Source organism: Mobula birostris, chromosome 10 (genome assembly GCF_030028105.1).
Source record: "Mobula birostris isolate sMobBir1 chromosome 10, sMobBir1.hap1, whole genome shotgun sequence".
NCBI lineage: Eukaryota > Metazoa > Chordata > Chondrichthyes > Myliobatiformes > Myliobatidae > Mobula > Mobula birostris.
This window is the reverse complement of record NC_092379.1, coordinates 25031488-25055963: the sequence shown is the minus strand read 5'-3', so window position 1 is coordinate 25055963 and position 24476 is coordinate 25031488. Positions and strand designations below refer to the sequence as shown.

General features: G+C 41.3%; 1 gene segment (V, D, J or C); it reads left to right on the top strand.

Annotated features, from left to right (window-relative positions):
- The first annotated feature begins 356 nt into the window (after positions 1-356).
- Positions 357-24476, top strand: LOC140203549 (T cell receptor alpha variable 19-like). The segment is given in 3 exon segments: positions 357-414; positions 9923-10218; positions 24318-24476. Coding segments are annotated over 3 exon segments (513 nt in total).

Sequence of the window (24476 nt, the reverse complement as noted above, 5' to 3'; positions counted from 1 at the left end):
TCTTTTCCGGCCAACCTCATCCCAGAGGATCGACACACGCTTAAGTAAACTCACATAATGTCGCTGTTGGAGTATATGTATTTTAGGGCTAACGATTGTCTGCGTTCCATTTGTTGAATTGGAATGTTCTGGCTCTTAGTTTTCCCGCCAGGCAGAGTGTTGGTCAACGTGGTAGGTTGAATGCAGGTGCAAGGTACAAGGTGGATCGTACTTGTGGGCTGCAACAGTTACCTGCAACTCCCGAGACTGTGCTAAATCGTGGTGTGAAGGCGGGTCATTGTTAAACGCCAAATTTCACTTGCTAGTTATACAGCTCCTAAGCACCCCCGTGTTTTTCACACCGCTGTGCTGTTGATATGTGGTTCCGTACTCACACGACCGGGCTCTGGATCAGCACATTCCACATGCTGGCCGGTAAGCTCGATACTGCAAGGAAAGAAAGCGTTGAATACTATCCTTTGATGAATCGCAGGGTTAGAATCACACGATTACCGATTTCAAATGCTTTAGATTGCCAGCTCATCAAATAATTTGCGACTTGTACAGGTCGAGAAACGTCGCCTAACAGGTTGATCATTGGATTCAGTATATAAGATCAAGTGGAGGGCTCATATAATTTGCTATTATACTCCTGTATGGTGCTGGTGGCTTTTTGGGTATTGGGTGAGGCATTGGTAGACTACGGTAGTGTACTGGGATGTGACTATTGGGTGTACTGTCGTGGCCAATGTGTTCTTGTGTTTTAAAACTAACTCAAGGAGCTTGTGAGAACCACTAGTCTGAGTTTTGAATCATAACATTCGCATATCTGGAGTGGTGGTGTGTCTCTTTGGGAGTGTTCCTCAGTGTCCTTTTAGAAATTCCATCATTATAGTTCAGTATAGAAACTGCCGCATTTCCCATTGGTTTTGCAGCGCTGTGTCCAGTTTCACATATCCTGGTTATATAGAGAGCTCGTTCGTATGTACGTGTGTGTGTGGGGGGGGGGGGGGGGGGGGGAGGGAAGTGGGAGGTTAGAGACGTGGGACAACGTTCTCATTCTATTTCCTTCTCTAAGGCAAGCAGTGGGCATAGTCATTGGGAAGGTGTCCTCTATGCGAGCTGTCAACTCAGTATGTTGATTGATTGCATGCAATAGAAGATTCAACAATGTGCTGTCATGAGACTATAAGACAAAGGAGCAGAGTTAGACCATCTGGCCCACTGAGTCTGCTCCGCCATTCAATAATGGCAGATCCTTTTTTCTATCTATGTCCTCCGCATCCCCAGTTCCCAGACTCCTCCTCGTAACATTTGATGTAATGTGCAATCAAGAACCTATCAATCTTGGCCTTAAATGCGACCTACGACCTGGCCTCTACAGCTGCATGTGGCAATAAATTCCACAAATTGGCCAGCCTTTGGTTAAAGAAATTTCTTGACATCTCTGTTTTTAAAGGGCGCCCTCTATCCTGAGGCTATGCCCTCTTGTCGTAGATTCTCCCACCATGGGAATCATCCTTTCCGGATTATCTCTGTCTAGGCCTTTCAACATTCGAAAAAAATCAATAAGATCATCCCTCATTCTCTGAATTCCAGCGACTACAGACCCAGAGCCGTCAAACGTTCCTTGTATGATAACACTTTCATTCCTAGAATCATCCTTGTAAACCTCCTCTGAACCCTCTGCCAGGACACCATTTCTAGGATGAGTGGCTCAGAGCCGTTCACAGTACCCGAGGTGAGGCCTCACCAGCGCCTTATAAAACCTCAGCACCACATCCCTGCTCTTATGTTCTGGACCTCTTGAAAAGTATACTAACATGGCATTTGTCTTCCTCATCACCGACTCAACCTGCAAGTTAGCATTCAGGCTGTTAGGCACAAGGACGCCCAAATCAATCGGCATCTCATATTCCTGGATTTAACTTTGGCAAAGTGAATGTTTGGTCGACGTTTTACTGATTGTAAATAAATGATTGAATTACTTATTAACAATCAGTGTTTTCTCTTTCACTTTCTAGACCTGCGAACTAATGTTCTTTGCCACTTTCTGTGGATAGAAAAGGCTGCCAATAGGCAGTTAGGCCAGCGGTGATAATATTGAGCAAACTCTTGGAATGAGGGAGACATTCAACTTCTCGACTAGTTCACATGGGTACGTGGAAACCCCAAAACAGGAAATCTAGCGTCTGCACTGTGTTAAAAACGTAGTTATCTACGTGGACGCGCAGTGCTGTGGACACTGTCCTTTTGTTCTACATACATCCTTAATTCAGCCCGTACTCAGTTAACTGGCAGCCTCCAATCCAAGGGCAGACCACGTGAATCCTACCCTAGAGACACACCCCAGGTACAGCTCGATCAAAAAAGGCTATGGTGATGAATATGCTGCCGTTTGCTGCGTTGGCTTGATTCGCTCGTAAGGTATCAATACAGATTGTAGAGCAAGGTGAGCGAACGAAATCCGTCAGTGTGATAGTTTGCAAATTATACGGTAACATCCAGCGGAGGGAGCTGCAGGAAAACTCATTTCAGAATGTATTGTGTGTGTGTGTGTGTGTGTGTGTGTGTGTGTGTGTGTTTGTTTGTGTGTTTTCAAGCTGATTTTCTTCTGAGAGATCTGCAGTGCTAAGCAGACAGGAAAATCCAACACGGCATCGAAATATCGTACTATAGGTCTTATGCCGAGTGCTTCAATGGGAACGCACTTTGTTGCCGTGGGATGCTAACGGAATGTCCCATTACCATCGGTCTGCTACAAATCCAGTTATTCTCTGAACGAAGCGCTGCGGTATATATTATCTTTCTCCTGTCGAATATGTCCCTGGCGCGGCTTGAGGCACTGAAGAAGGAAGTCGTTCTCTTAAGCTTTATCATTGCCATATTCTCCAGTAATAAAAGACTGGACTTCTATTACCCCGTCGAGTGGAAGCAGGTCACAAGCCGACTTCTCCATATGTGACAGGGGTCGCAGACCACGGCCGAGTTGTGAGAGTCTGTTACTTCAGAGAGGATGGAATGGAGAAGCCCTCGTTCCAATCACCTTAAGAAGGCCGAATGCAAAGCTGCTCTTGAAAAGTCGGCGCTTGTACAGTTTCAGGACTTCGAATGTCTGATTGACTTAGAGATCGTACTTGTTAACCGGATGTCTCAGAGCCAGAGGGGGTGTCATGCTGATATCCCCTGTTATACTTCCTTCTGTTCCCGTTATTAACCCATATTTATACTTGTCCAAGTACTCACCGAAATAGTCCACATCCACAATCGCATAGGCTTGCAAATGGGCAGGACCGGTCTAAACTCTGCCTGGCTCTACAGGAAGATGAGAGAGATGGAGAAACGGGGGTATTACTGAGCAAGAATAAAGATACTTTCAAATAACTTTTCCAGAGAATGCGGGAAACTCAAAGTGCCGTCCGTTTGAGGGAAGACTATGACGCTCACTCCAGCCCTGCGTCGACAAGTTGACGAGTCAAATAACTAAGTCTGGGCCCAAATATGCTTGCTAATGCTGCGACATCTGGGGAACGTGCGCGCTCAGTATTGGTTTCAGACGACCAAGCTAATTGTAGACGTCAGCGCTGCAAACTCTCCTCTTTTAGATCAGAGAGTCAGAGCATTGTTTGACAACCATTACTTGGTAGAACACTGGAGCACTGTGTCATGTTTCAGATCCGTTTCGCATCCAGTTAGGAGATCAGTCTAAACTGCTTAGATTCACTTCTTCTATGTCCCTGGGATCTCTCAATCTTGGCGTATCTGTCTTTGTCGCAGGATGGTCGCGTTATAGTCTAGTATGATGGCAGTACCCTGGGCCTATCTTTTAAATGTCACCAGGGCTGTCTGCCAGAAGATACTTCTGTTTCAGAGTCTGCCACCCGTGCTTCAGAATCTTTATTTGGCATCCCCTAGTTTGGGATTGATGAGGATCAAAAAAAAAAAAAATCCTACCGTTGATTTCGATTTCCTTGAATGTTTTAATAAACAGATGGCACCTACACTATAGCCCCAACACAGAGATGATTGTGACATTGAGTTATTGCAAAGAATCTATACACCACGAGGGAGTTCTCTTTCCCTATCTGGACCCGAATATCTGGACTTAGACAAGTAGATTCCAGACCCACACGCCTCCAGGTTCATCAGACTGTTCACATCTTGTATGACATCAGTGTTCTTTATTGTAACCATAAAAAGCTGGGAGACTGATACGTTGTATAGAATACAACGCAAAACACACACACATACACACACACACACACACACACACACACACACACACACACATGCATACATATATACATAAATATCCGATCACAATTGCCTCATATTCAGAAAATCAATACAACGTTTGAATGGTTGCAAACGACAGGTACTTTCCAAAATACCGGACTTATTAGATGCTTATAATGTAATCAGTATTCGTGATGGGATGAGCGGAAGATAGTCTTTAATATTCCAACAGTCAATGATGAATTTCTGTCGTGTCCTTTGGGTTGGTCAACGTTAAGTCTGTGTTCTATCATTTATTAATGCCACCCTAACGAAAGTACCTAACACATCTGTGTTTCTCTACCTCGATGTTTTCTTGATTTTTTTCCAAGTCCTATAAGATGCATGTAACAGATCTGAAACAATTTTATCGTGTCTATCTATTTGTTTGCTTTTCTTTTTTTTATAAAAAAGGAGACGATGACGCCGATCTGATATACTGTTACTGGACGGGATATGGAAATCATCCAGGTGAGTGAAATTGTGAAATTGCCTGTATTGCTTTTAGGCTGGTATTGCACCGATTTGTAAAGGCAAGGGGCAGCTGATTATGCCGAATTGGTTTTCTTATTCTGGGGATTGACTAGCCACAATAATAGCTCTCTTGGAGTGCGTTATAGCCACAAGGCTTGATTTGCAACAAATCAAGTTCGAACCGTGGTGAATTTCCATCTGATTTGAAAGGAAAGAAAGAGAAATTGTCACAATCCAGACACAGGCTATGCAGGATGTAGCACAGTCGATGTGTGTGTGTTTTTTTTTTGTTTGTTTTTGTTTTTTTTTGTTTTTTTTAATCTTCGATCTCTGCCCATGAGAGCTTCATCTTGTATTTTTTTTTTTTTCTTTTTCTGTGTTGGCTGGTCTTCGTTTGTTTTCAGCGGGTTCCATTTGTGTGTGTGTGTGTGTGTGTGTGTGTGTGTGTGTATGTGTGTGTGTGAAGGAGACTAGTGTTGAAATTGCAGCGGCCCTGGCTGAAATATGTAAAATGTCGCTGTCTACAGGTGAGGTGCCGGAGGATTGGAGAGTGGCTCATGTTGTTCCGTTGTTTAAAAAAGGATCGAAAAGTAATCCGGGAAATTATAGGCCAGTAAGTTTAACGTCGGTAGTAGGTAAGTTATTGGAGAGAGTACTAAGAGACAGAATCTACAAGCATTTGGATAGACTGGGACTTATTCGGGAGAGTCAACATGGCTTTGTGCGTGGTAGGTCATGTTTGACCAATGTATTAGAGTTTTTCGAGGAGGTTACCAGGAAAGTGGATGAAGGGAAGGCAGTGGATATTGTCTACATAGACTTCAGTAAGGCCTTTTACAAGGTCCCGCATGGGAGGTTAGTTAGGAATATCCAGTCGCTAGGTATACATAGAGAGGTGGTAAATTGGATTAGACATTGGCTCTATGGAAGAAGCCAGAGAGTGGTGGTAGAGGATTGCTTCTCTGAGTGGAGGCCTGTGACTAGTGGTGTGCCACAGGGATCAGTGCTGGGTCCATTGTTATTTGTCATCACATTAGGGTTAGGGTTAGGCTCAATGATCTGGATGATAATGTGGTAAATTGGATCAACAAGTTTGCTGATGATACAAAGATTGGAGGTGTAGTAGACAGCGAGGAAGGTTTTCAGAGCCTGCAGAGGGACTTGGACCAGCTGGAAGAATGGGCTAAAAAATGGCTGATGGAGTTTAATACTGACAAGTGTGAAGTATTGCACGTTGAAAGGACAAACCAACGTAGAACATACAGCGTTAATGGTAAGGCATGAGGAGTGCAGTGGAACAAAGGGATCTGGGAATACAGACACAAAATTCCCTAAAAGTGGCGTCACAGGTCGATAGGGTCGTAAAGAGAGCTTTTGGTACATTGGTCTTTATTAATCAAAGAATTGAGTATACGAGCTGGAATGTTATGCTGAGGTTGCATAAGGCATTGGTGAGGCCGAATCTGGAGTATTGATTTCAGATTTGGTCACCAAATTGCAGGAAGGATATAAATAAGGTTGAAAGAGTGCAGAGAAGGTTTACAAGGATGTTGCCGGGACTTGAGAAACTCAGTTACAGAGAAAGGTTGAGTAGGTTGGGAGTTTATTTCCTGGAGCGTAGAAGAATGAGGGGAGATTTGATAGAGGTGTATAAAATTATGATGGGTATAGATAGAATGAATGGAAGCAGGCTTTTTCCACTGAGGCAAGGGGAGAGAAAAGAAAAAACAGAGGACATGGGTTTAGGGTGGTGGGGGAGCTTAAACGGAACATTAGGGGGGTCTTCTTCACACAGAGAGTGGTGGGAGTATGGAATGAGCTGCCAGACGAGGTGGTAAATGCGGGTTCTTTTTTTAATATTTAACAATAAATTAGATAGATACATGGATGGGAGGTGTATGGAGGGATATGGTCCGTGTGCAGGTCAGTGGGACTAGGCAGAAAATGGTTCGGCACAGCCAAGAAGGGCCAAAAGGCCTGTTTCTTTGCTGTAGTTTCTATGGTTTCTATGGTTTCGTTACTGCTGATGTCAAACTTCAAGGTAGTATAACGAATGCACACTTTGATAATATATTTACTTACAAATTGATTTTTTTGAACTTTGTACCCATTCACTACTGAATGGAATCCAGTCAGACAACAATAAAATCATTATGCTTAGCTTGCCGTCGCACGAAACACATTTGTAAATGTCAGTCATGGATCTTTAAAATTAACACAGCGAGCACATTGGTGCATAACGCATTTGAGTCGGTACTCAACACTGACGAACGGGTCTCTGCCTTACAGCGCTGGAGTGTTGTTGTTTAATTGTTCTTTCTTGTGTTGCTACTATAATACTAAAGAAAAGATGGAACTCACCTTCCAAAGAGTAGGACCAGTTCGTTATGAACCTCAGCCCGGTTACGCTAAAGACCCTTTGATGGTATAGTCCAGTTCTTAGAAAGAGAGTATTAATTTCCATGCCCGCTTTGCACCTGTCTTGCACTCAATGCATTTGCGTGCATAGTCTTACTGTTACCGGAGCAGGGTAAATCCTCATTCAATAACTGCCAGTTATTTGGGTCGCAGCTGTTGCCTTTTCCGGGCTTAATCTAACAATAGGTCTTGCAGTGATATGGCAACGCAAATACGAGGGGTGATTGATAAGTTCTTCCCTAAGGTAGAAGGGGGCAACTTAAGAAAATCCAGCATATTTATTTTCCATCACAGTCACCTCGTACATTTACACACTTTGTCCAGCGGTCGTGGAGCATACTGACCCCTTTTTTGTAGAAGTCGACTTCTTGGACCTCCAGAACTTGGTCCACAGCAGGGTTGATTGATAAGTTCGTAGCATAAGGTAGAAGGAAGTGAATTATTAACGTCAATCTTTCTGCATAATCACTCAATGAGTCTAACTGCACGTGCATCTAAGGAAAGCTGCATAGCTCATCTCCTTCTACATTAGGCCACGAAATTATCAGTCACCCCAGCTATGGACCATTTTTTTCTGGAGGCCCAAGATGCTGACTTCTACAAAAAAAAAAAAGGATCCGTTTGCTCCAGGACCGCTGGAATAAGTGTGCAAATGGAAGAGGGTACTATGTTGGATAATAAATGTGCTCGGTTTTCTAAAATTGACTCCGTCTACCGTAGGCCACGAACTTATCAATCACCCCTCGTAATATAAATAATAATATACAAGTAAACCAGTTACAGTATCCGTATATTGAATAGATTTTAAAACACTTGCACAAACAGAAGTACTCTATACTAAAAACAAAAATAATGTCCAAAGATTCAATATCCATTTAGGAATCTGATGGCAGTGAAGAAGAAGCTGTTGCTGAATCGCTGAGTGTGTGTCTTCAAGATTCTGTACGTCCTGCCTGATGGTAACAGTGAGAAAAGGGCATGACCTGGCTGCTGGAGGCCAATTATAATGTACGATGTCTTCCTGAGATACCGTTCCCTGAAGATGTCCTACGTACCTTGTAGGCTGGTACCCAAGATGGAACTGACTGGATTTTAAACCTTCTGCATATTATTTCGGTTCTGTGCAGTAGTCTCTCCATGCCAGACAGTGATGCAGCCTGTCAGAATGTTATCCACGATACAACTGGAGTAGAGTTTGAGTGTATTTTTTTGATATGCGAAATTTCTTCAAAGTCCGAATAAAGGATACATATTCTAATGATATTAAGCAAGTTTGCTCCTACTCTCGCAGGGATTTTAGCAACATATCTGTACCACATATTCATGACTATTTTTAAATTTAAGAGCAGCGACTGCGGTATCTTTAATTATGACAACAATAGCATGAAACTAGTGTAGCATTGTGAAGTGTGTCTACTTTTTATGAACTCATCGAGCAGACTCAAGGGAAATGTAATATGCACAGAAACATGGCTGCTGTGCCGAGGGTAAGCTTTACTATAGACCACGTTATACAGGCTAAACAGGGACAATGCTGGAATTCGTAAATAGGATAGAAATGCCCAAATTACCCACATGTCATGCAGTTTCTATACAGTGTAAAATATGGGTCATTATTCGGGTCATTGGCCCTTTGATAAGGCAGCGATTTGAAGTTACAGAACAGGTAAGAGTGGAATATGCTCACTGACTAAACACTCTGAGAAAAAGGTAATAGGAAATGTTTGTGTCACTGTTACTGAATATCATAAAAGATTGACCGTGATGATTAATGCGAAATTATCAGTTTTGATCTTGATTATTTTCCAGTTATTATTTTGTAATAATACGTTTGTCAATTAAAACAACATAATATACATTGAATAGGCAATAGCATGAAAATGCAAATGAAAACGTCTGGCGCTCTCCGATATCTGAGAAATACACTCAGTGCTTTATATTCATTTTAAACGTTCCATGTTAATCAAACCGATTTACCGTTTTTTTTTTATTTTATCAATTCATAGCACACCTCATTCTCTGACATGAAACCAGACCATAGCAAGCAGCCAGGAACAGAAAAATATATCACCTTTCATTTCTTCAGGAAGTGACGTTGCACTAGCCAGTCTGCGCTTTCCTCTCATATTGATCCGTGGCAAGCATGTCCCTGAGATGCCGACGAGTCTGGCTCTTGGGAGCGGAAAGAAAAATGCTGCACAATTTACTAGCTGTGCTGTGCGTCGTATTTTTCATTGGTAAGGAGGCAATTTGATTTACACGGTTACTAATTTTCTGGGATACAGCGGATAGACCATGTTACTGTTTTTGAGTCACAGATTAAATTTTGGTAAGGCATCTTTGAACTAAATGTGTGATATTTTAACTGTTATCATGGCTACATGGAGTTAAATATTTTAAATAAGAGGATCGATTGTAGAGATCCTTCCAGGTTTTTTTACTTCGAAAGACTACATCAGCATCGTTATCGTTGACATCATATGAGTGTGAACATCAGATTAATGGTCCTTGACGAATTCGATGGCAAATGCATATTCGGTATTCTCTGAAATCCTGGGGAAGAGTTACAGGCAGTTTCGGGAAACAAAAGATAGAACAAAACCCGGACTACTATGATTATAAGAGGTAATGAATTGTGAAAATTTGCACGAGCACAGAGATATAATACAATTCTATGATCTAAGGTGTGTATTTTTTTTATGAAAACCACATGCAATCAAGTGGTCTTCAATGTTAAAGTTGCAAATATTATTTTACTTTTTTGCCTGTTTTCCAGAACAAAATGACGCTGATTACGTGACTCAGAAGGATTCTGCAGTCATGGGAACTGAGGGCCAAGGTATTACTCTAACGTGCACCTACAGCAGTGATGCTTTTTATTTATATTGGTATCGCCAAAACCCAGGTGGAACGGTCGAGATTGTGGCCCGTCGAAACATATTTAATCGTGACGACCTGAAGGCTGATTTTGCTAAAGGCCGGTATGCTGATGTAGTCGAGTTGTCTCTGATGGAGTATCGTTTGACTATCGAGGCGCTGCGGCACTATGATAGAGCAACCTATTACTGTGCGGTACATCACAGTGATAGGAACTGATTGTACCCCCGAACAATAACTGCCGAAAGTTCCTGAGGCACGTCTGCTATTTGTTTCGGGCTCTTTGCCACAAACTCTCAAGCATTGATGCAGAAGTGCAGTGGCTGCTTGTCATTGGAACTATGCCTTGGAAGCAAGGCGTGTGTTTACTGACTGGTGCTTAATGTGAAACATTAATTTGCCAATAGCATATTAACTTACAGTGTAAAATATAAATATCTATGCGTGATGTAGTTTATAGAGAACTGAAAATGTAGAAGTACATGCACAGTATAGCTTCTTTGGCGGCCAATGATGCTGCGCTGACCAGTAAAAACTCCTTGAGTTTATTCAAACCATTCTCCCTTATGTAGCCCCGGTTCTTCACTCATCACTGTCTGTGTCCCTGTGATCTGTCGTAGCAACGCCTTCCACATACATGCCACTCAATATATAAAAATGTACCCCCTCTACTTTCCAAGGAACACAATAAAAGCATACGCCCTTGTATTGGTCGTTTCCATGACTGAAAAAAAAAAACATAGTTCACAATTCTGAGTCTCTCATGGTCTTGCTCGTCTCTATCAGGTCACAACACATCCTCGTATGCTACCGAGAGGAAAGGTTTTGCATGTTCAGTCTATCCACGTGAAACATGCTACATATTTACGGCAACATGTTGCTAAGGCTGCTATGTCTCCTCTCTAAAGCTTCCATATCCTTCATAACATTATACCGCTACAACATAAATTAAATAAGTTGAGCATAGATTAAGTTAACTCTGTTTTTTTTTTTCTCTTTTTAGAGATGGAGGATGAGAAGTGACCTGATAGAGGTGTATAAAATCATGAGATGCATTGATCGTGTGGGTAGCCAGAGATGTTTTTTTTTTCCAAGGGCTGAAATAGCTAATGCGAGTGGGCACAGTTATTTGGTGCTTGGAAGCAAGTACAGAGGCGATGTTAGGAGTAAGTTCTTTACGCGGGGAGTGCTGAGTGCGTGGAATGGGCTGCCGGCGAACGTGCTAGAGGTTGTTTCAGGAAACTCCTGGATAGGTACATGGAGCTTAGAAAAACAGAAGGTTATGGGTAACCCTAGGTAATTTCTAAAGTATGTACATGTTTGGTACAGCATTGTGACCGAAGGGCCTTTAGTTTGCTATAGGTTTTCTCTGTTTCTATGTCTCTAGAACTAACTCCAAGTGTCTGCCTATCCAGGGTTTGACAGATCTAAGATTACCTTAGGTCTCCTGAAAATAATGTATTGAGTAATAAATACCTGCAAGCATTGCGCCCCATTACCTATTCTGTCAAATTATGCTATTACGTTAAGGGACCTCCAGATGCGGGCAAGAGGATCCATCTATTCCTTCAGAGTGTTAAGTGAGCTAGCATTTACTTTGCATTCACCTTCAAGCTTGAAACTTTCAAAGACAATCTAAAGGTAGCTTTTTGCAACATTTTCCCTCAGTTGAAGAGCGATCACACGACACTGGTAGTGCTTAAAAAGAGCTTCATTTCAGTCAGGTTCGCGTTCAAATTTTTTTGCAGAACTTCCGCGCTGGTTTCCTATGAGTTACACAATCTACGACGGGTAGGGGCGCGCAGGACTGGTGTTCGTCCGCTAGAGTGCTACCTTTCAAGGTAGATTTTAAAGGTAGAGTATCGCAGCGATTTACGGAAAATAACTTTGGTCAGGGACACATCAGCGTTTGGGATTGATCAGCAAGAGAAATTTAAAGTAGGGCACTGGCACGCGCAGCAGCTGGTGCCTGTGTGGACAGAGGAAGAATGGTCATCTTGAGGATTCAGAGAAAAGAGGCTGCAGTCAGAAAATGCAAATGAAGAGTTCGTTTATGTTTATGTCTCTTCCGCCCTCCTTTTTTATAGCTGCTCAGATAGGAGAGTAGGGATATCAGGCAGGATATTTAAATGCTTCTCATGTGGGGTGTGAAATGGCAGGGAAACCTTCACTCTCCCTGACGACTTAAACTGCGAGGTGGACAAGTTGTAAATTTTAACATTCCGCGTTGAGATGTTGGAGCTGGAACTGAATGATTTCTGAAACATTCGGGAATCTCAGGGGATCATAGAGAGGACACAAAGAGAAGTCGTCGCACGCAAGTTGCAGGATGCAGGAAAGCGGATTGCAGACAGGAAGAGTAAATCGAATACGGGACAGGTGCAGAATAGCCATCTGGCCATCGTTCTCAATAACAGATTGCACAATTTCGAAGTTGGAGCTTGACCTATCATAGGAAAGTCGCCGTTGTCACTGATATCACGTTAGCGAATGACTTAAAAAATGAACTTCAACATACGTTGGAGACTCACCATAGTCGGTGCAAACGCCCATTGTATAACGGTATATTTCGTGAAAACCTCCACACTTAGCCCCTCCATTTTTTGAACATTGCAGTCAATCATTTTATGCAAATTTTCACTCGCGGCATGTTTTGGTCTTTATTCTGTTCAGATTTATTTATATCTTTCAGCTAACCTCCCACTGCTGTAGAGTGACATATATCGCCAAAATAAAGCATTACATTTACATTCTCGGATCAATTTTACAAAAATATGGAAAACAGAATTTTGACTGACTTTTACATGACGTAACTAAACTGCAAAACCATTCACTGTTTACTCCAGACAAATGCCTCAGTTGAAACATTTTTTTTTGCTTGTTTGTTTTCATCCCGGGAGGAAAATAACACACAAATACGTTGAGACCTGTTTTCTTGGATTATGCAGTTTCTTTCTCAAGAAAATGTTGTCAATCGGAGTTATCAACTAACAGTTCAACTATTTAGAGACATTGATATCATTCGAATGAAAACGTATGCCTCTGTACACTTCCCTTTATTAGAGGGGGGAAGAGGCTATGGTATGTCGAACTGGTCAGGTGAAGGATTCGTTCTCTTTTTCCTGTAAAGGGCTTTGCAGTTGTTTGATCGGTGGGTGCCCATGTTCTTTGCTAAAGTAAGTTTGCTGACTGGATGGGTTGTTACTTTACTGCTGTTAGTCATGGGAAGTACGGGTACGGAGATTTAGGTTAGCAAGTTTATACTGCTATTAAATCATCGGGGTGCTTTTCTTTTTTTTTGTGGATGTCTGCGAAGAACAAGAAATTCTGGTTGCTTACTCTATGCATTCTGTGATATAAAATGGTACTATTGAACTACTGAACTCTTGAATAATAAACGACCCAAGGTCACTCCGGTGTGAAAGCACTCGTATTTTCGATGTCATTGTTTGCATAAACACTGCAGATTTCAGAAGCCATGAGACAAAATTGGACCACATAATTTCAATTCATCTCTCGGATAAGGAATTTATTGATTTTAATTATCTGGCGAAATCGGCAGATAAACAAAAGGCAAGACGAAATAATGTTCAGCGCAATATTTGTGAGACACCAGACTACATTCAGATCACACCCATGGCTGCTTCCCCACTCATTTTATTTGGTGGCAAGTTATATTAACTTGCCTTTGTTAACTAGGAGAAGAGAATGATGAAAATAATATTATTTTTGCACGATAACTAAGGCAATATGCGAATCGTACGACATAGTACAAAAAATTAAAAAAAAGAAAACGCTTATAACTTCAATGAATTTGAAAATAATTTTTTAGGACATCAATTAATGAGGGAGCGGGAAAGAGTTGCTATCGCGGAATATACAGAAAGTAAAATTACCGTTATGGGTTTTGTACAAATATGGGAACTTTGAAGTGCCACATAACCGGGTAGAGCCTGGGCGGTTTGGTGATAAACATCGTAAGTCGTTCCACAAAAAGTAGCCCAAATCAGTTACTAATATTATTTGGCCTTTCAATACGTCCAGAGCTACCTGTTTCTTTTTATTCAGGTGTTCAGCATTTTCTTTCCGGAAAAAAATTCTAAATACAAAATATATTGGTCCAACTATCGACACATCACACAAGCAAAGATCAAGTGTGAAGATGTATGGAAAAATATATATATATATATCTATAATAAAAAAGCAGAAACTCATATCATAGACATGTACACAAAGGATCCACGGGCAAAAAAAAAAAAAAGTTGTTTTTTTTTTGTAGTTTTTCTGTCCATGTGTAATTGCAGTGAATTCTCCCTATTACGGCAGAGATGATCACTCGAAATATTCTATGTTCCTCTGGCAAAGTTCAGGAGGTCGAGCAGCTGGCCTTGCATTTCGTGGCATGCCATGAGCAGCGCCACTCCAAGTATAGAATTGTCGTGCATTTCCCTACCAGACTACTCATGCAGATTGTGCCGGACCATTCGTGGGTACAAAATTTCTTGTTCGTTATCGATGCAGCCACATTATGGCCAGAAGTATTCCTAGCAGCCTGCAATACAGCCTCGCACACTACTGGAGAATTGAGAAATCGCTTCTCGAGGACTGGTGTTCGGGTACATTTAGTCAGCCACAATGGACCACCGTTTGTTACGGATCAGTGGCAGACATTCCTGAAAATCACCAAACTCAGATATATTACATCTGCGTCGTGCCAGACATCTACAAATGTCTACGAGGAAATGATTGTCTAGAGGTTAAATAAAACACTGAATAGATGTCAGCCTAACGTGCTACATCGAAACTGAATCAGGAGCTCGCCAAAAAATCTCAAAGAAACCGGCAACTGACCACTGTGCGAATCCAGGGCCGATCTTTGCGTTGAAGCATGGAGCTCCTTAGAGCCAATATCAGAAGGAATATTCAGGATAAAGAGCCGAAACAAGATATGAGCTCTTCAAACAAGAAGGTTCTATGTTTCATTCGGCTACACAGTCCTGTCGAGGTTCTACATAGGTGAGCAAAAATGGCTATTTGAAAATATTAAGAACAAAACAGGCCACTCTTCCACACAGTGGAGATTCCGTTTGATGTTATCTGGAGACCAAACTTCGATCAGATGAGGAAAACAGAGTTAAGTGTTACCTACAAGAGGTACCTAGAACTATCAGAACAACTTTCTGCAGTGCCAGAGTCAACTCCAAGAGCCACAAAGGAGAGGTCTCAGAAAATGGGAATATTTTGCAGCACGTCTTGTCTGCCAAGCAGAGTGAAGCCCCATTTTTTCAGGAATGAGGTTATCCTACAAATGTAAGAAAAAAATCCTACACAGTGATGAATGTTTAAGGCCTGGGTGGGAAAGTTTAAAATTGGCGATGCACTGGACGCATACATATGCATGTAAACTCAGATGCATTGCGGGTTAATTTGAGGGTTACAACTAAGTAGGGAGGAGTGTTGTGCATTTGACATTTCAGTAATATGTGTGTAATAATGCAATTTTTGTTCGTTTAAATAATTTATTGTGAGTTATATGCAAAGGTTCATAAATACCATAGGTCATCACTCCACTAGTCACACTAAATTTCCGCATCCGTGCTTCCTTTCAATTAAATGTGTGTTCTGAAATAATAAAAACATTACAAAAATGATGCAAAATATACACCAGAATTGCCGTTGATGATTCAACGTCTTTTCAGCAAGATTTTTTGGTCGCTTTTCCCCTCTGGTCTGTTTGTGCTTCACCGATATCACCAACATCTTGGAACCAGGAATTCACCTTGAGAAGTGGGAGTACCGATAATGAAGTAAATGCTGAAATGAACAGGTAGTAAAACAAACTTCTGTGCAACATTTTTTCCAAATATATTCACCTCTGATTATGTTCACACCTTTCTCGCTCTGCTCATCGTTTAAATCGATTTCTATTCTTTCAGACGTTACGCATTTAATAAGGGAATAATAACAGAAGATTGAATACTGTTTACATAACATCAAGCAGCTGTAAATGATTTCAGGGTTCATTGCAGCTAAATGTTCATGTAAAGCACAAGCCTTTTCTTTCCGCAGAGAGAAACAGAGACAAAAGACTGATATTTTCTTCCACATACTGTTATATGGCCTGAACTGAAATTACTGAACAGTTTTACGTGTCTCTGTGAATTAGGATACAGACACATGATTTGCTGTTTGATATCTGCATTAAAGAACAGATATACATGCCCACGTATTGTTTCTAAGTATATAAGTGATATTTGAAGACCGTGAAGCAGGTCGCGAGGTGCACTACTGAACATTTATCTCAAACAATATCTGCTTAACTTTTAGAACCATAGAACCAGAGAACATTACAGCACAGAAACAGGCCTGTTGGCCCTTCCTGGCTGTGCCAAACCATTTTTCTGCCTAGTTCCACTGACCTGCAACTGGACCATATCCCTCCACACACTTCTCATACATCTACCTATTCAATGTTGCTAAATGTTAAAAGTGAGCCCGCATTTACCACTTCATCTGGCAACTCATTCCACACTCCCACCACTCTTCGTGTGAAGCAGATCCGCCCCACCCCCGTCATGTTCCTTTTAAACTTTCCCCCCTTCCTCCTTAACCCAGGTCCTCAGTTTATTTTTTCCTATCCCCTGGCATCAGTGGAAAATGCTTGCTTGCGTTCACTCTATCTATACCCATCATAATTGTAAGTACCTCTATCAAATCTCCCCTCATTCCTCTACGCTCCAGGGAATAAAGTCCTAACTTATTCAACGTTTCTATTTAACTCAGGTTCTCAAATCCCGGCAACATCCTTGTAAACCTTCTCTGCACTCTTTCAACCATATTAATATCCTTCCTGTAATTTGGTGACCAAAACTGTACACAATACTCCAAATTAGGCCTCACCAATGCCTTATACATTTCCACCATAACATTCCAACACTTTTATTCAATATGTTGGATTGAAAAAGGCCAATATACCAAAAGTTCTCTTTACGACCTTGCCTACCTGTGTCCTACTTTCAGGGAATTTTGTATCTGTGTTCTCAGAGCCCTCTGTTCTACTGCACTCATCAGCTCCCTACCATTTACCTTGTATGTTCTACCTTGGCTTGTGCTTCCAAAGTGCAATACCTCACAGTTGTCTGTATTAAATTCCATCTGTCATTTTTCAGCCCATTTTCAGCCCATTTCTGTCCAGCTGTTCTAATTCCCTCTGCAAGCTTTGAAAACATTCCTCGCTGTCCACCACACCGCCAATCTTTGTATCATCAGCAAATTTTCTGCTCTAATTTACCACATTATTATCCCGATCATTTATGTAGATAACAAATTACAATGGACCCAGTGCTAGTCCCTGTGGCACACCACTAGTCACAACCTCCACTCAGAGAAGCAATCACCCACTACCACTCTCTGGCTTCTTCCATTGAGTCAATGTCTAATCTAGTTTACTACCTCACCATGTACACCTAGCGACTGAATCTTCCTAACTAACCTCCCATGCAGGACCTTGTCACAGGCCTTACTGAATTCCATGTAGGCAACATACGCTGCCTCCCTTTCCTCCACCTTCCTGGTTACTACCTCGAAAAACTCTAATAGATTGGTTAAACATGACCTGAAACGCACAAAGCCGTGTGACTCTCCCTAATAAGTCTCTGTCAATGCAAATACTTGGAGATCCTATTTCTCAGTACTTCTTCCAATAATTTACCAATTACTGACGTCAAATTTACCAGCCTATAATTTCCCAGATTACTTTTAGAGCATGTTTTATTTATCTATTTATTTTTTTTTTTTAAATAACGGAACAACATGAGCTACCCTCCAATCCTCCGGCACCTCACCGGCAGACACCAACATTTTAAATATATCTTCCCGGGCCCCTGCATTTTCAACACCTGTCGCCCTCAAGGTCGGAATGACTACCCTGTCAGATCCTGGGGATTTATCTACTCTGATTTTCCTCAAGATAGCAAGCACCTCCTCTTCCTGAATCTGTATAGGTTCCATGACCTGGCTACTTCCTTGCCTTATTTCCATTGACTCCATGCCAGTGTCCTTAGTAAATACAGACGCAAATAAATAAATAAATAAATAAACGAACATATAAGATCTCACCCACTTCTTTTGGTTCCATTCATAGCCGACCACTCTGATCTTCAAGAAGACCAATTTTATCCTTTTTGCTCTTAATATACCTGTAGAAGTTCTTTGCATTGTCCTTAACCTTGACTGCCAAAGCAAACTCATGCCTTATTTTATCCTTCCTGATTTCCTTCTTAAGCATTTCTTTGCAGTTTTTATACTCTTCAAGCACCTTATTTGCTCCCTGTTTCTTATACATGCCATAAATCTCTCTTTTCTTCTTTATCAGAGTCTCAATATCCCTCGAGAACCAAGTTTCCTTATTCTTATTCACTTTGCCTATAATCCTGACAGGAACATACAAACTCGGCACTCTCAAAATGACTCCTTTGAAGCCCTTCCACTTTACCAATCACATCCTTGCCAGAGAACATCCGGTCCCAATCCACGCTTTTTATATCCTTTCTCATTTCTTCATGCTTGGCATTTTTTCCAGGTTAAAACCCAAATCCGAGGACCAGATCTATCTTTATCCATGATCAAGTTGAAACTAATGGTGTTATGATCACTGGAACCAAAGTGTTCCCCTACAAGAAGTAGCATAACTACTAACTTCTTTCTTGCTGTTCGACATGCCGACGTGTACCGTAGTCTGTTGAAAGGCAGATAGATAAGCATTAACGTTCCAAAATTCCAAACTTTTCCATTCTGACATAAATATTTCCATTGCAATATCTTGTCGGGCAGATGAAGACATTAGAAGCAAGAACAAATCTGCAGAAGTTGGAAATCAAAACAACACATGCCGACAGTTATGGTCCGGGTATTCGGAAGAAACTCATATCAGTACGATTGGAATATTGATGATTTGCAAGGTAGCATTCATGGCCGTTAGGACGATCTTTGTCGCAAAGCTCAGCAACACCAGACCAATATTTTTCCAAACATTCGAACTTCAGTGCATTGTTGCTATTTGCATTCTTGTTTACTTTCTGTCCTTCTTTCGTGTGCTTTCAGCTGGTGACAATTATTAACAACAGGATTGTGCCTGTGGCGATTTACACGGAAAAAATAGGAATATACCCAGTTAACCAATTATGCCATTGTTTTGACTAAATAACGTCGTTTATTAATTTCGGCCTGCAAGCCATTTCCAAATGTCTGCACAACGAAATTGCCTGATCCCCTACAACTTCACTGAAAGCCTTTTTGTATTTTTGCTTTCTGTCGGTCAATTGATAAATGACCAGACAATGCATTCCATACATAATATGTTCAGAACGGCCACTCATTTTCGAATCTCGAATATCAGAATAACAACAGCTTAGCTGCATGTTTACGAATTTATAGTGCAATTATTTAGCAAAAAAAAAAACAGCTTCCTGTTATTCGATGATTGCCTGCATATTACATAGATACGCACTTTGCAATTTAAACAAAAATAAATACAACAGAGTGTTTAGGGACCAATGTTACAAACCTGGAAATTTCGCAATTCAATCATCAACAGAGAGTGGAATTATACATTGATGTCAAGTAACAATACAAATACTGGTAATGCTACACAACAATATCGATTATAGATTGTATATTCAAGCAGAGATCTCTGCTCCTTATTTACTCTGGTCAGATTATGGTTCGCTAGGAGAAAAAAAACAAAAGCCAAAACTCTGGAGAAAGGAATTCACATTGGCACAGAGATTGAGAAACAAGTCCTAAATTTGACAGGAGGACTGCTATTGTTTTGAACAGAATGTGTTCCAAGTTTAAAAAACGCAAACAACAGGAATTCTGCAGATGTTGGAAATTCAAGCAACACACATCAAAGTTGCTGGTGAACGCAGCAGGCCAGGCAGCATCTCTAGGAAGAGGTACAGTCGACGTTTCAGGCCGAGACCCTTCGTCAGGACTAACTGAAGGAAGAGCTAGTAAGAGATATCAAATGCTGCCTGGCCTGCTGCGTTCACCAGCAACATTGATATGTGTTGCTTGCTCCAAGTTTAATCCCTTCGGCTCTTGTCCATCCACTCCAACATTGGTGCACGCCATAGCAGCATTTAAATCGATCACTAATCTTTTCTTTTCTGCATTATGCATTTGTGAAGCAGTTAATATCGGTTAATTATACTAGTTTACTGATCAATTGATTTCCAGCAGAAAAAAATGGATATATACCTCAAAGAAAGAAGACCCTGCTGCTACTGGAAGTCAAAAAGCCACGAGAACAATTTCCAACTCTTGCCCTCTTCTGAGCCTTCAGTTCCGTTTTGGTTCTGCAGTCAGAGGCGGATTCATCTATATACCCGACCAGAGAGCAGCTGTGCCCCAGATAGTTATTGTATTAGTTTCTATAAAGTTCCCACACTGTGAGTCTCACTGCACAGTAATACACCGCTGTATCAGACATTCGCAGCCTTGAGATGGTCAATTGATAGCTCAGCACCGATTGAAGCATGACGTCGGAAAACCGGTCGACAGCGAATTTCGATTTATAATCAGAAGTGCCATCAGTGTATCTCCGAACGACAAACTCAGGATGTCTACTTGTGAACTGGCGATACCAGAATAAGTAATAACCTTTATTGCTGTAGGAACAGGTTAAAGTGATAGTTTCCCCTTCTGTTGTTTTAATCGAGCTTTCCTCCTGTGTTACGGAGACAGCATAACACATACCTGGTAAAGATTCCAAAAATAAAAAATGTAATTTTAAGGTCCATATTGATTAGAAATACCATAGCAGTATTGTAGTGAATGCTGTACAGAATTAACTTCATACCAAAGAGAAACAGGACTTTAGCAGCAAATACCCATTGGCTGTCAGCAGATTTCAGCCAAGCTTTCACATTTGACTAAATCCCCCAGTTTTTTTTTCCCTGTACATCGGTCCATTTTTTTTCTTTTAATTCTGTTTATAGTTTTAAACCGTCTGTTCCATCAGTGAGCGTTGTATATCGAGAAAATAATAAAAACAACTTTCTTATATATTCACGGATGGAGTTTATAAGCGAATAAATGCTATTTTTTGAAATCATTCTGCATGGTGCAATGAGGTAGTAATGCTTTCAGTGATCATTACATACTAACATTTATGTAAGGCACTAACATTTCTATTCCCCGGATGGATTAAAACATAATCTAACAAGTTTCGTAGAATACGCACCGCTCATAAAATTATATAAAAATAACATTTTAATCTTCAAGGTAACATGATATATATGAGTTATTACGTTTGTTCCAAAAATAACAACAGTAGTTCAAATAACGTTGAAAATTCCATCTGATTATATTTTCAACTATGTAGAGGACTTAATACTCTTACGAATAATGAATGTTGCCAACGTCGCTCCGGGCAAAAACACTCGCATTTTCGATGTCACTCTTGCAAGAAAACTGAATGTTTCAGAAACCTGCTGAGCGTCTGTCAGGCAGAAGTGAAGCACATGATGTCGTTATCCGACGTCATCAGCGACGGGAAAACATGTCCATGCCTCTCCAGTAAAGGAATGTATTGTATTCAAAAAGTCAGTTATCGCGTGATGTCTTTCAAGAAACGGAAGTCAAGCAGAAATAAATGTTTTAGTGCAAAATCTGTGAGACGCTAGAATCGATTCAGCTCACGCGAAGACTGCACGTTTATTGTGGCAGGACAAACTAAGTGGACTGCAAATACAGTTCCCCCTATAGATACTAAAGACCTGCTATAAGTAGAAATTAAGCCGATATGCTGCCTGATGCCTAAGTGTTCCTCCAGGAACCACGATGAATAGTACATCTGAGAAAGTTTGTTTGTTTTTTTTTTGTTTGTTTTTTGCTATATCCACTGACACTATATATAAAATCAATAATAATAAAAAAAAACAACAGTGAAGAACCGGCATTCACAGACCATTCAGTGAGCTTGTTTGACGCTGAATGAAGATAGGAAAGGGTACTCAGTGAGAGTTCTTTTTTCTCCCCCCCCCCCAGGAAAAATTAACAGTCTATCAGTTCGCATACTTCTGTCAAATAACTCTGCGGAGTTATATCCTGTTATGTATCATTCTGGGTAATCATGGCATTGAAATTTTTGGAAATGCTTCCCTCTCCTGCAGATCAAATTGCAAATGCAGAATTTGTCGAGGGTAAGGCCACTAGTGTTGGATTCAAACCGACATAGAAAATAAGGAGACACGCAAAAATGGGCATAGAATCGAGGCGTGGCTATTCACATCATGAAGCATTCCACTGACAGGAAACCAAATTCATTAAAAGCTTATTGGCGTTCTATTTCGTTTGGCTTGCTCTGTTTTATTTAATAGAGGGCACACTTGTCTGTTACGGATATCCAAGTCAGAACATTTCCATAGCTTAACCACGAACAATAAATTATTACATTCAAAAAATATATTGGCACATTCAAGCAAGAGAAAATATGCACATCTTGGAAATCCAACCAAAGCACTCATTGCTGTAGGAACTCAGCAGGCAAAGCAGCATTTATGGAAAAGAGGACAATTGATGGTTCGACACCCTTCATCAACTTGACAGAAAAATATGAAGAGCGAGCGTAAGCATGTGAGGGAATGAGGATGAGGACGAAACACAAAGTGCAGACTCTCCCTGACTCTGACAGCTATGCGGATTATACAGTCTTCCATTCTGTCATTTGCAAAAAAAAAAACAACTTCCACGTCTTTCAGTTCTCCCGTGTCCACCGCAAATACGCAAAGGAATAGTCTTTTCCATAAGACTACATTACGCTAAGAGCAGAATTGCGACATTTGGCCCATCGAGTCTCCTCTACCATTCAGTCATGGCTGATCCACACAATCCCCAGCCCCATTCCCCTGCCTTCCCCTGTAACATTTGATGCTGCATCCAATCAAGAATCTTTCACGCTCTGCGTTAAAGCTACTCAACGAACTGGCCACCGCAACTACCTGCAGTAATAAATTCCAGAAATTCACCACACTCGGGCGAAAGTAAATTTTGCGCAGCTCTGTTTTAAATGGGAGCCTCTCTGTCCTGAGGATGTGCCCTTCTGTCGTGGACTCCTTCCCAATGAAAGCGTCCTTTCTTCATCGACGCTCTGTGCGCCTTTAGACAACCTAAAGACTTCATTAAGATCCCCCCGTCCCCGTAACCTTCTAATTTCCAGCAAGTATAGAACCAGAGATATCAAACGTTTCTTATATGATAACGTTTTTATCACCCGAACCATGCTTCTGGACTTCCCCTGTAGCCTGGCAAATGCCAGCACACCTTTTTCTTAGATGAGGACCCCAGAATGACTTAACAATGCTCGACGTGAATTCTCGTCATTGCCTTTCAAAGCCATAGCATTCCACTCCTGTATCTTTTTTGTGTAACATGCTGTAAGGTTTCACGGCTAATGCAATGGTTTCTCTGTAGCAACAATGATTGGATAGATAGATTTTACTGATCCCGAGGGAAATTGGGTTTCGTTACAGCCGCACCACCCAAGAATAGAGCATAAATATAGCAATACAAAAAAACACAAACAATCATACAACAAATGCAAACTATGTCAGATGGGAAAATGTCCAGGACCAGTCTATTCGCTAAAAATTGACGAGAGATAACGGGGTTTGGAATGTTCCGGCTCTCCAGCGCTCTTTCTCGTGAGTCTGGAAGGTAGATTTTCGCGGTTCTGTGCCTGGGAGAGACGAGGAGAGAAGACGTCAATGGAGAGAGCTTGTAGACCACCGGACGGAATGAACATGGAGCAAGGGTCCGAAGGTCAGCGATGATCAGAGGAGGTCGATGTCGGACGACCGGCTTATCAGTGAGCTCCAACATTGTGCAATAAACTGTCTCATGAGAATGGGCCATTTTTCTTTTTTTTTTTTTTTTTTTTTTTGCTATATTCTGTACTAACCATATGGTCACAGTTACAATTATAAAGTTCAAGCATTTAATCGCATATTGTGTATGTTTGTTACTTCACGGTGGTGATTTGTACCAGGGAACACATCGCGCAGCATCCACCCAAATGGGATTTCTTAAGTTTGGCCGGGCCCGGGGCTATCACCCATTATATTAAGCCATTAGCCGAAACGAGAGTTACAATTGTGGGGGCTGGTTCCGGCGTGATTCCGTTGTATACTGTGTGATTACCCAGAGCAATGAACCAGTGGGATAGATAACTGTACTCCAGATGAATTGTCAATTCGCCTGTTTAGTTCTGTTAACGTTGTGATTGTGGGCAGAGGTTTGTTAAAATGGCTGCCACAGCTCTCGTTCTAATGCACAGCAACGCTGAGGTAGCTATAGCTGGGGACGGAGATACCAAAGGCAGTGCTAGCTTGTTTCTGTGGAGTCCGAGGAAAGATTGGTCGGATTTGGAATCTGTCCACGTCCCCCAGTGA